The 11,592-nt window shown below is 42.6% G+C and overlaps 3 protein-coding genes across 4 annotated transcripts in view; 2 read left to right on the top strand and 1 right to left on the bottom strand.

Annotated features, from left to right (window-relative positions):
* The first annotated feature begins 2,943 nt into the window (after positions 1–2,943).
* On the top strand, positions 2,944–4,182 carry LOC6494265 (cilia- and flagella-associated protein 161). The gene is made up of 4 exons (XM_032450842.2): positions 2,944–3,131; positions 3,183–3,698; positions 3,756–3,860; positions 3,921–4,182. The coding sequence occupies exons 1-4, from the start codon at positions 3,036–3,038 to the stop codon at positions 4,134–4,136; spliced, it is 933 nt and encodes a 310-aa protein (XP_032306733.1). The 5' UTR covers positions 2,944–3,035; the 3' UTR covers positions 4,137–4,182.
* LOC6494266 (trypsin-1) lies at positions 4,182–5,371 on the top strand. The gene is made up of 2 exons (XM_001960601.4): positions 4,182–4,307; positions 4,421–5,371. The coding sequence occupies exon 2, from the start codon at positions 4,536–4,538 to the stop codon at positions 5,307–5,309; it is 774 nt and encodes a 257-aa protein (XP_001960637.1). The 5' UTR covers positions 4,182–4,307; positions 4,421–4,535; the 3' UTR covers positions 5,310–5,371.
* A 133-nt stretch (positions 5,372–5,504) lies between these two features.
* LOC6496297 (putative polypeptide N-acetylgalactosaminyltransferase 9) overlaps positions 5,505–11,592 on the bottom strand; it is a 52,817-nt gene continuing 46,729 nt past the window's right edge. The window contains exons 8-12 of one of the 2 annotated variants that reach the window (XM_001960599.4): positions 11,214–11,356; positions 11,065–11,155; positions 10,831–10,941; positions 7,415–7,522; positions 5,505–7,218 (exon numbers count right to left, since the gene is read on the bottom strand). In XM_001960599.4, the coding sequence (XP_001960635.2) occupies positions 7,057–7,218; positions 7,415–7,522; positions 10,831–10,941; positions 11,065–11,155; positions 11,214–11,356 (615 nt within the window). In that variant the 3' untranslated portion in view covers positions 5,505–7,056. Of the gene's footprint in view, positions 7,219–7,414; positions 7,523–10,463; positions 10,572–10,830; positions 10,942–11,064; positions 11,156–11,213; positions 11,357–11,592 lie in introns of both variants that reach the window. The other variant, XM_014908255.3, reaches the window with a different exon arrangement.

Here is an 11,592-nt window from a genome sequence, read left to right as displayed (position 1 = left end):
GATTAGCCTAACAACCGACTTGGAATAACCTTTGGGAGATCTGTTATGGCCGGGCTATATGTATGACAGCCACGAGTGCCACTCAATTGCCTGTGCCAAATCATATTTGGTCAATACATTTCAGTTTACTGGCAACAGCTTATTATCTCATTATTAATTGTATTTTGAAATTCGTGATACGCGTTGGGAGAGAGCGATGGGGGAGTTCGATGAAGATACTAGCGCCGATTCGCTATCATTATTTTTATTTGAGGCCCGTCCTTTGACGCAATTAAAGCAGGTATTTGTGCGTTTGGGCCCTCATCTGTTTTTATTTCTGTTTGACCAAGATAACATAACACTTTTTCGTGGGCTGTGAACAAGAGTGAAACGATAGCCATACATTCAGGTGCAAAACATGGGTAAGTGCATATATATTGAATTATTATCAATTATCTTTGATGGAATTGAAAAGTGAGTCACATAACAGTAGATTTTTTAACCTTGGCTATAGTATGATTTATAACACATTCTGTCAACTTATAATTTATTTATTTAACACATAATCCAGATTAACAGAGCAAGTTTATTTTATAACTTAAATTTGTTTTAAACACTTCAACTGGCACACGTTTAAACATAAATTATTTGGAGTGCTTCCTAATAACACAAACTTGGCCAGCTTAATCTCATGGAATTATGGTCTTAATTTAAAAGAGAAGCACTTTTTATATTCTTTATGTGCCCAAAATCGAAGCTTTTGATTCACTTTTTAAGGTATATTTTCCTTATTTCGAAACCGATCTAAAAACGGAATACCATTTATGAATCAGCACTCTAATCCCCTTAGATCTGCATTAAAATGTGGAAAAAATGGAACAACAATATTTTGGGTCATATTTTGGCTAAAATTATGATACCCCTTTGAAAAATTACGAAAAATGGCTCAAAAATGTTGTTGCCAGGTTTTGATTGAAAATGATGCCACTCAAAAATCTAAGATCGGGAAGGTATAACATTTGTGGTTCTGACAATTATTAGCCAAGTTATGCATGTTTTTCCATTATAAAAAGTGAAAACTTGGATCAGCGTATTTCTTTTTTTTTTTTTGTCAAAATCGAAGCTTTTGATTCACATTTTAGTGAATATTTTCGTTATTTCGCAACCGATCTACAAACGGAATACCATTTATGACTCAGGACTCAAATTCCCTTCAATCTGCATCAAAATGTGGAAAAAATGGAACAACAATATTTTGGGTCATATTTTGGCTAAAATCATTTTTAAAACCCCTTTAAAAAATTTCGAAAAATGGCTCAAAAATGTTGTTGCCAGGTTTTGATTGAAAATGATGCTACTCGAAGATCTTTGATCGGGAAGGTATAACATTAATGGTTCTGACAATTATTAGCCAAGTTATGCAGGTTTTGCCATTATGAAAAGTGAAAACTTGGATCAGCGTATGTCTTTTTTTTGTTTTAAAGCTTTTGATTCACTTTTTAGTGAATATTTTTACTATTTCGCAACCAATTTAAATGGAATACCATTTATAAATCATGACTCTAATCCGGTGCGATCTGCATCAAAATATTGGGAAAAACAAACAATAAAAATTTGGTTCAATTTTTGGCCAAAAACACAAATTGAAAAAATGGGTCAACATTTTTTTTGGCAGGTTTTGGTAAGGTAATGAACATTATAAGACCAGAAGGCGATCAATATTAAAACATATTCCCCATTCTCACCTTAGTAGGTAATTTAAACTCCATAAAAATTTTTTTTTTCAGTGTGAGCTTGTAAACGTAACATTAAATCCACCTAATCAGGTGTTACTAAGAGGAACTAACTAGATTAAAGAACCATTCACTCTCCCTTTATTTGAAAAGCCTTAGTACTAAGATAATGTCTCTGACAATCGGACTGCTTTTGGTTTTCCTCAACTGGGTATTGTCGTACCGGCCTCTGACGTTACCTTATCCCAAAAATTTGCAGTGTCCGCCTAATGCCACTACATCCTTTTGCTCCTCCCGCTGCGAGGAAACTTGTCTATACAAGTCCCGCGGCTGTAGCCCAAGGATATGCGGAGGACCATGTGTTTGTCGTATGGGTTACATCATCGACGAGCAGCGTTCGGGCTGTGTCCTGCGCAAGGACTGCAGTGAGCAGCAGGTGGAAGTGCCGTCCTATGAGGTGACCAGTGTCACCTATTTCGGAGCCAACTATGGGATAAAATTGTGAAATAAAATAGAGCAAACAGAGTGAAATAAATCAGTGCCTAGCTGAACGTTGGATGCCTCGACTGATAGGCTCGATTAGAAGGCATGCCAGCCAGTGTGGAGGTAAATAGGACCATAAAACTTGAGGCTCGGCGACAATATCGCATATAGCCCCCATTGCAATCGAGTGCTGAGATAAGAAACGTGCCGCAAATCGGCCGAGCCGCCGGCTCACGTTCACGTGATGAGCACGCCGATCCAACAGCCTCGGGTACACCTACAAACTGAATTTTTGCACACCAGAGAGCGGCAGGAAAACCAGGTAAATCAGCGATAATGAATTCCAAGCACAATTATGGCGATTCAACGACGGGCAATGTGCTAAATGTTTATGGAAACGGTCTTATCTTGTCACCGATATTTGGCCCAGACAACCAAGAGATTCGCAAATGATGATGGGGCACACCCAAGTGGACGGAGACGACTTGTGTCTGCTCTGTCTGTCCCAGCCATCAAGATTCCCGACTCCTCAGTCACTCCGCCCAAATAATAGATTATCTGGCTTACTCGCCGCTGTGTGCATGTGAAAAATATTAGTTCACAGTGCGTATGAGTAACGAACGCCATGTTTGTTCTGGCCAGTTAGGTGCTCGAGGGATGTCTCCTTTTCGACATGCCCGAAAGTATGCTATGAAAATTTCAGTTGACTGTGGTGAGTTTGTGTTTTCAAAAGTTATGCGGCTGTAGTAACCTTAGAAGTTTATTACGTTTCAGAAATTAGCAATACAAATATATCACTTATTACTCTTTTGAAATTTAAATGTTTTTGAAGACTTCAAAATGCCCTGCAGGATAAATGATACGGATTCCAGTTCGGCTCGTTACCAGCCCAGTGTTAGAATTGGTAACTGGGTAGAGGAGAATTGCTTAGAAGAGGTGAGGAATAATATAGGCGCTAAAAATAGTATACTTATAGTCCCTTTTAAGGATAAACTGGTTAATTTCAAGAGCCGCCGCGATCGAGGAGAGCTCTTGGTGGAAAAGGCGCGTACTTTGTATGATAATTTCCACAAGGAGATCGTTTTGGCGGCCCCCAAAGAAAATGTTCTGTTCGGGGCTGTCGTACAGCTCATGCCGATTGTTATGAATATTATGGACTTGGACAGCGATGACTTGAATGCCGCCTTGTCCGTGGTGATCAACGAAAAGGAGGTGCGGCACACCCAAACCATCAGCGAAGATTGCGAGCTATCGGTGGCGCCTTCCAGGCGGCCGTGTGCCCGTAATTCTTTTCGGATTGTCAGTGGAGATGACCACGACCGGACTGGGGAAACGATCAAGTATGGACAAAAATTCCGGATGCAGTGCATGGCTTCGGAAAGCGACCCCATAATGGTGTACAGTGGTCCCAAGCGATGTGATCTGCAGCAGGGAGTTAATGCCACATACTTGTCGCGGAAGCATGGCGAAGAGAATCTGAATCTGGGTTTGGTTAACCTAAGTGTAAGTTATTAGTGTTGAGTTTCAAACTTTATTTTTTTAACATATTTTGTCTTGCAGAAATGCAGCTGCCCGGATAGCGATATACCTATAGCATACACTAATTGGTTTTGTCGCCATGTAGATCCCAAGCAGCGTTTTGAAAGTGAAGGCGAGGATATACCTGTACATTTTTCCTAGAATAGCTTCAGATTTGAATACATTTAAACTCGTTTTTCTTCCCAGAGTAACTCTCCGTTGGTTATTGTCCATTCAACTACCAATCGCAACCTTGCAGCTGAAAATGTTCTGATTCAAACCCTCTTTGGTCCAGAGTTTCTAGTTTCCGTTCAAAACTATCGTAATATCTTCAAGCACGAGATCTGGAAGAATGTGTGGATGATCAGCAATGGACATCAACATAATACTTCAAAGAAAACGGGAGGTGCTTCGTCTCACTGAGCATTAGAAGTTGATGAAATAAAACAGTTGGATTTGGTGAACTTGATTTGTGGCAAAAAATTTAAATTTCGCACAAAAAATGGTGTCGAGCCGAGCCCCTGCTGGTTGGCCTAGATCGTTGCCAATTTGAACTTTAACTGGGGCGGTACTTAAGATTAGGGGCTTAAGGAAGTAAGGAGCATTAGGCTATCAATATTAATATTATATAATTTTTTGACCTTCTGAAAGTGGATCAGAAATACTAAGTAAACAATGGTACACCTTCCTACTCTTTCTCTTATCAGCTCTTCTTTCTACTGGAAAGTGTGCCACCAAGTCGATAAAACCACTCGAATAGAACGACTTGCTACACCTATAAATAGCCAAAAATCACAACATTCGACACATTCAACCCCAACCATGTCTTCGGTTAACAGTCTAGTGTTTCCCCTGATCCTGCTCCTTGCCTCGGCTTCGGTTCTAGGTAAGAGCATGCCGGCCGACGAGTCGCGGATCATAGGAGGCCAGTTTGCCTCCATGGGACAGTTTCCCCATCAGGTGTCCTTGCAGTTGAACGGTCGCCATCACTGTGGTGGATCCCTCATCTCGGAGACCATGATCGTGACTGCCGCCCACTGCACCATGGGCCAGAATCCCGGCCAGATGAAGGCCATTGTGGGAACCAACGATCTGAGCGCCGGAAATGGCCAAACCTTCAACATTGCCCAGTTCATCATCCATCCGCAGTACAATCCCCAGAGCCAGGACTTTGACATGTCACTGATCAGACTCAGCACGCCGGTGCCCATGGGGGGAGCCGTGAAAACCATCCAATTGGCCGACTCGGACTCCAACTATGCCGCCGACACCATGGCTACGATTAGTGGCTTCGGAGCCATCAACCAGAACCTCCAGCTGCCCAACCGCCTGAAGTTCGCCCAGGTGCAGCTGTGGAGTCGCGACTATTGCAACGCCCAGAATATCCCTGGACTCACGGATCGCATGGTGTGCGCCGGACATCCCAGTGGCCAGGTTAGCTCCTGCCAGGGAGATTCCGGTGGCCCCTTGACCGTCGACGGCAAGCTCTTCGGCGTGGTATCCTGGGGATTCGGGTGTGGAGCCAAAGGACGCCCGGCCATGTACACCTATGTGGGTGCTCTGCGCTCATGGATCAAACAGAACGCTAATGTGTAACTGGAAATTGTAACCAAACCCTTTAATGATCACTGGCACAATAAATAAATCAAATTTCAAAGTTAAAACTAACCACAGTGTATTTTACATCATTTCTACTGTTACTTACATTGTCGATTGACGTTTAGCTGCCAGGCCACAGGTGGCGCTAAGAAGGCGCCAAAATCCACCACAGTCCCACATTTAAATCATTTCTTTCTCAATTTACATTGTTTTATTTTTAACTGTATCTGATTTTTTGCACATATTTTCTTCCTTTCTACACATTTACTAAGCGCTTAGTCTGTTATTGTAAGTTCTGATTTAAAAAGTTTATCAACCACTTCCTATGGCTTTTGGTTTCGTACTTTATATGTAAATGCCGCCTACCGTGAAGCTCGCTGTCTGGAATAAAATATAGCAATTGAACAAAAAGACCTGGCCTTGGCTATCATCTTGATATAATATGTATCTTTTAGTCTTGAATAAAATAGTATTTAATTGATAGTTATGTACAGTTTCTGCAGGATGCGAGTTTCTGCAGGATGTGTATACACACACTCGCTGTGATTGTGACCTAGCCTAGATCTAGAAGAGTTCGATGAACGTTACATGGATGTGTGATAGAATGCATTCGTTATAAATAGAAGGCACTATGCACATTCGCGGTAAGGTCTAATAACTAGAAACTAACTCTATATATCTTCTGTGATATCGGTAGTTCGGAAACTGATATTTTTTTAAGTACTACAAGCTGGCTTTGTCCAACAAATAGGATATGTTGTTGTCTTGAGAATCCAACGTAGAAAAATGCAAAGGACTTTCAAATAGAACACAAAGTAAATCATCTAAACATAATTTGGCATAAGATTTTCAACACTCCGCTAGACTATAAAAAAAATTAAAAACAAAACTCATACTCATGTCTCGCCCTACAACGGAATACATAATAAATAAATTTAGAAATTTCGGTTTCAAGTTCAGGAATGCGGGGGGTCATAGGCGAAACAAAGGCTATCACCAAATGCTTTCCAACTCGGACTTAGCCTAGGGCTTACTTGCTAAAACATATATTTGGAATGAGGCTTTCGCAAAGCCATTTGATGACGTTTGTAAAATTCATAAATATATCGGAAACATTTCGCCTTTCCCGTTGGCCTGGAGAATAAGTCAAACACTCAGAGACTCAGAGAAGTTTCACACGTTCCATTCAAATTGTGCTAAATGTTACAAATTTAAATGCAAAAATTGCGCTACGACTTAAAACTTTTGTTGGCCACCTCGTCCTTGGCCAGCCTGGCTCCATTAGCCTAATCCTAAGTGCTGTGTTTTGGGCCTACCAAAAACTTATTGACTTATAGCTACTGTACAGCAGTCATTATCCTTCGAGTGTCTGTTCGTGTGTATGGGTGTCGGAGTCTGTGTTGTCCTTAAATCTATGTAACGGCTATTCTCTTGTTTGGAAACATATAAATTTTAATATTATTTATATAGCATGGCAAGTACTCTGCTGCTACATCTCTTCCCCTCTCTCCCTATTGCACATGCCGCTTCTGGGGATTCCGAATCCGTCTGTCTACTCGACCTCTTGCCTCCACTCCATCCCTCCTACACCTGCCTTCTGTTCTCCTGTTTCAGGTCCTTCCCCATCCTGTTGCTGCTATGCCCGGTGTGGCTGCTTTTGTTTCTGATGCTGGTGCTGCTGCTGGTGCTGATGCGGTTGCTGCGAAGTGGGCAACAGCAGGTTGCCCCTCGCGTAGAAGTAGCCTCACAACTTGGAGCTGTCGTAGTTCTCCATCGACCACTGTTGCCGGGCCACGGACACGTTGCACTCCTCCATCTGGAGCTTGTCTTTGCTATCGCTGATGGCCAGGCACTTGCCGGAGGTGCCGTGGTGCAGTTGCTTTGTGTTCGCGCGGTATGACCAGAACTGAAACGGAAATGGAAATGGATTAAAGACAAATTCTTACACGCCACTCAGATGTCGAGTGGATTCCAAGGAACTCCCTTTCTTTTTCAATCACATAAATTTGCAAAAATTAGTCATTGTTCTTCAATATACACGAATCGATAATGGAAATTTATGCCACTGTGCGCAGGTTGTTTCAACTTTCAGGCACACTCACCTGATTTCCTTTGCCGCCGTGGCAGGGGTAGAGCGTCACTTCCTTGCCGGCATAATCGAGGCAGGAGTCGTCTCGGCGTATTTCTCCCGTCTTGCTCAGCATCCAGTACTGCAGGCGAGGATGAGGGAAAAACACATTAATATAAATTGTAATGGTGGGGAATGTGTTTGCCAGTTGTCAAAAGTTTTGCCAGGGCTACAATCGCACACAACTTATTACACACTAATGTTTTATTCAATTAAATGCTGAAAAAGCAGCAGCTCAGTGTTGCGGGTATACAAGTCTATGTATGTGTCTGGCTGGTTTATGTGTGTGTGTGTGTGTTGGTTTGTGTGTATGTGTCTGTGTCTGGATTTTGTCTGAAACTCGGTGGCCTGGCCATGATTATTTATAATTTAAAACACGTTGCCAATGCCAGATGGCATGAGTTTTCGCTCAGCTCAGCCTGAAACTGCCTTTGTTTGCTGTGGCTCGTGGCCATAACCACGCCCTGTTGTCCTGTCGCCCCGTATTGCCCCATAGCCCTGTTGTCCTGCCCTTGCTGTCGCTGAGTCGTGACCAGCCGCCATTTTGTGTTACCATTTCCGTTTCCGCACCGCCTGCCACCGGATAGCGGCCCTTTATATTGTTTATAATGATGCCGGGTTGGAATAATGATGAGATTGGTCAACGCCAGGACAAGCGGTCCTTTGTATGTCCATGAATAATTACAGGTATTGTCCGTCCCGTTCAATTAAGCCAATTGGAAAGGTCCTTAAAGTTTACTTTCACTATTTGCCTGAAGAGGACTTTTGCCTGAAAATTCCAGCACTATTTAACTATTTAAATTTTGATCAGGACTCGAGATTACTGTGAAGGCACGTACTATAAAGGATAATGCACACTTTCACCCGCCACCCCAAGGACGCAGGACTCTGTGTGCACCGTTTATACTCCGTGTTCATCCTCGCTTATTGTTTAGGCTTACAGCACCACCCCCACCGCCTACCACCTACCGCCTACTGCCTGTGTCCTCTGACTTTCGTCCTTCGTGTTCTCAATTTGCATTTCTTTTTATCCTTCAGTCGGCTGTGTTGCGATTTCTGTGTGTGCGTGATGCGTTTTTAATTACGTTTTTTACGTTTCCCCATTTTTTTTTGCACTTCCCCAGCTTTTATCTAGTGTTTTTCATATATTTTTTGTTTTCCGGCAGTGCCACAAATATTTTCCTAGACGCGACGCGCTTTTTTTTCCACATGAGAGAAATAGTTTCATTATGTGGACCGGCTAGTAGTAGTTGAGCCCCCGCCTCGCTCCCCCTTTTTTTATGCTGCAGATACATCCTTTGACGCGGCAGTCGAAAGCGGTTCCGCTTTTTTTTCGGTTTGGTTCGCTGGCTAAAATTTTACGATGTGCGAAATTAAAATTTGCGTGCAAAAAAGCGGAGGCAAGTGGCACGGCCCCTCCTTCAGCAGCGCCCATTTGTTGTGCGGCGTCCCCGTTGCAAATGTTGATTACTTTATCCAGCCGCATCCGCATTTCCGAGTGAAAACAAACATTTGGAGGAATCTTTTCCGTGATTCTTTCGCTTTGGCTTGTAGTTGTGTTTAAGCGGGCCAGACTGGGGCGTGGGACATGGGGCATGGGGCGTAGTGCTGTCTAGGACGATTTTAGAGTAAGCGGAACGAGTTCAGCACTTTTCCCCCCATTTAAAATGTTCAACATACAATATGCCCGCGCCCCATTCCATCTCCGCCATTGTATCTGTGCGAGCGTGAAAGTATCTCAGGCTTTGTAGCTTGTATCTCGAATGTGTGTCTGCCTGAAAGCGGGACTATTGTGTGTTGCAGTTCATTTGCTTTGTCTGTTCCTTCATTGTTGGCTACCAAGTATTCTGTTGTGACTAAAAACTAACTAAAGCTAAAGCGAAGGCTAAACCCATAGCCATGTAAATGATTTATCATTTGGCATTTTATTTATGATTGCGTTTTAATTAATTTTGTGACATGGCATAAATCGACCAAAAATATGCAATTCGGTCGCTGTATCTGTGAGCTATTGTTTCGAGTATCTATGTGTGTTTTTTTCTGTCCATGAGTGTGTCTGTGTGTGTGTGTGTTGGCGCTCTTGTATGCATCCTGTAAATCGTTAAAACTGTTAAATTGTCAATGCAATTTCTGTTGGCAACAGTTGCTCATAAATACTTTCACTTTTGCTTGGCAAATAAATTGAATATGAAACGTCCGCCAGGGAGACAGAGCCATAAATTCATATTATTTATGTAGGACTCTACCAAAAATTGTTATTGCAGCCACAAACTCCGTCAAAATTAGTGCTCAAAACCGCAGGACTTTCACAGGGGTAGATATAACAATGACAAAATTATTATTGTTATTCATTGTTGATTTTTCAATGAGGATCGAAATGGAAAAACACCTTTTAGAAGAGGACTTCCCAACAGTCACCAAAAATCAAAAATAAATTACGGGGAATTATCCATAACAAAAGGAACTCTTTAAATGACAAATATTAATTAAAATTGATTAAATTAGGATTTAAAACAAAAATAAAAGAGATTCGTGCGATTAAAGTTAAAGGAGATGTCTGAAGGACAGGAATAGGACTATAATATCTCTACTTTTTTAAGAAATTCTTAAGAAAATCAGAAGTTATCTATTAGTTTTGCTTTTCTTTTTAAAATTGGCTTTAAAGAAGTTCTTCTTCGAAATAAAAGTCCTTAAAAGAAAGGATTGTTAAAGTAGTTATGAGATGATGGGTGTTAGGAGTTGTGATTTGTTCAAGTGGTTCTATGTACTGTTCAGTGTTAATTGGGTTGTTGTTGGGTTTAAATAAAAGCAAGCCAAGATGGAACAACAAAATTTTACCAAATAAGGAACAAGAAAAAAAACACATAGCACAAAGCATCAAATCAAGGAAAAAGGATAATCAAAACCAAAGCAGAACACCAATTGGAAAACCATTTTTCCACAAAGCATTTGGAAAACATAATGTTCTGAGTCGCCGCCATAGGTTATCTGAGTCTGAGTTCTGAGGATGTTGACGTGGATACCTGATTTCCTCCTTGGCCATGGCATTCATAGATAGAAACCGATGTGTCATCGCCCTCCGTGGATAGCTCTTTCGCATCCAGGCACATGCCCGTGGGCAGGTTGGCGATCTGCAAATTAAGTTCAAAATATAGGAGCGGATTCCATCTAACTGAGTGAGTTCTTAGAGGGGGTACACCCAGTGAGATAGTTCATTTTTTGGGAGACTGTTTTCTTTTTAGTAGAAGCATGAAAGTCGAAAGGGGGAAAGTGTTTCGTTTATTTCGATCTGGGTCGGAAGAGTTCCTTTTACGGTTTCGCGGTTTCTCGGTTTATTTTGAACGGAGTTTGTGGCGGTCGCAGGTCTGCTGAGAGGCGGCGGTAACAAACCTGATTTCCACCCTGCCGATGGCAAGGATACGTGCCCACGGCCTTCTTCTGATGCTTCTTTCCAGAAGGTGCGTCCAAGCAGGTGCGACCGCCATAACCTAAGTTTCTTATCTGTGCATGGAATTAAAGTCACATTTAGTTTCGGAGGGTTACAGAGTATGTTAAATATTTTAGTTCAGGTGAAGGATCAGGGGCTGGATAAGGCCATGGACCGGAACACCACCGAACACTTACCTCGCCATGGGCCACAGAGTCGCCGGGTATGAAGAGCTCCGGATAGATGTTGTCCAGATACCACTTGAAGCTCTTGCACTTCAGATCAGCACTGAAATTATGGTACTTTGGGTTAATGTCTGTTATTATTTGTGTTTTCCTCCGCTCACCGTAGCTTCTTGCGATCGGTGACATCTCCCCAGTCGCCCTTGTCGTTGCCAATGCGGTGATAGTAGTACTGGGCGTAGTCATCCATCCAAACCTCGGCCAGGCGCACGGAGTTCTTCCTCAGCACATTCACGCCCGAACGCCACTGGAATTGAAGGGAAACGTAGTGGATGAGTCGAAGAGTGGGTGTGGCGGGTGGATAAGTGGCAAAGTGGACAGTAGACAGAGCTCAGTGGACTGGGGACGAAGGTGGCACAATCACTCGCCCGGTTGCTGGCGGTGCCGGAGTCAATGGAAATATTTGGTTGGCAAACAGAGCAGGAAGGCGGAGGGCAGAACAATGCCGCACAGATGGAAACGGAGAACGGAACCGAGAAGAGG

Source organism: Drosophila ananassae, chromosome 3L, assembly GCF_017639315.1.
Source record: "Drosophila ananassae strain 14024-0371.13 chromosome 3L, ASM1763931v2, whole genome shotgun sequence".
Taxonomy (NCBI): domain Eukaryota; kingdom Metazoa; phylum Arthropoda; class Insecta; order Diptera; family Drosophilidae; genus Drosophila; species Drosophila ananassae.
The sequence above is the reverse complement of the archived record's forward strand: the minus strand, read 5'-3'. Positions and strand labels throughout refer to the sequence as shown.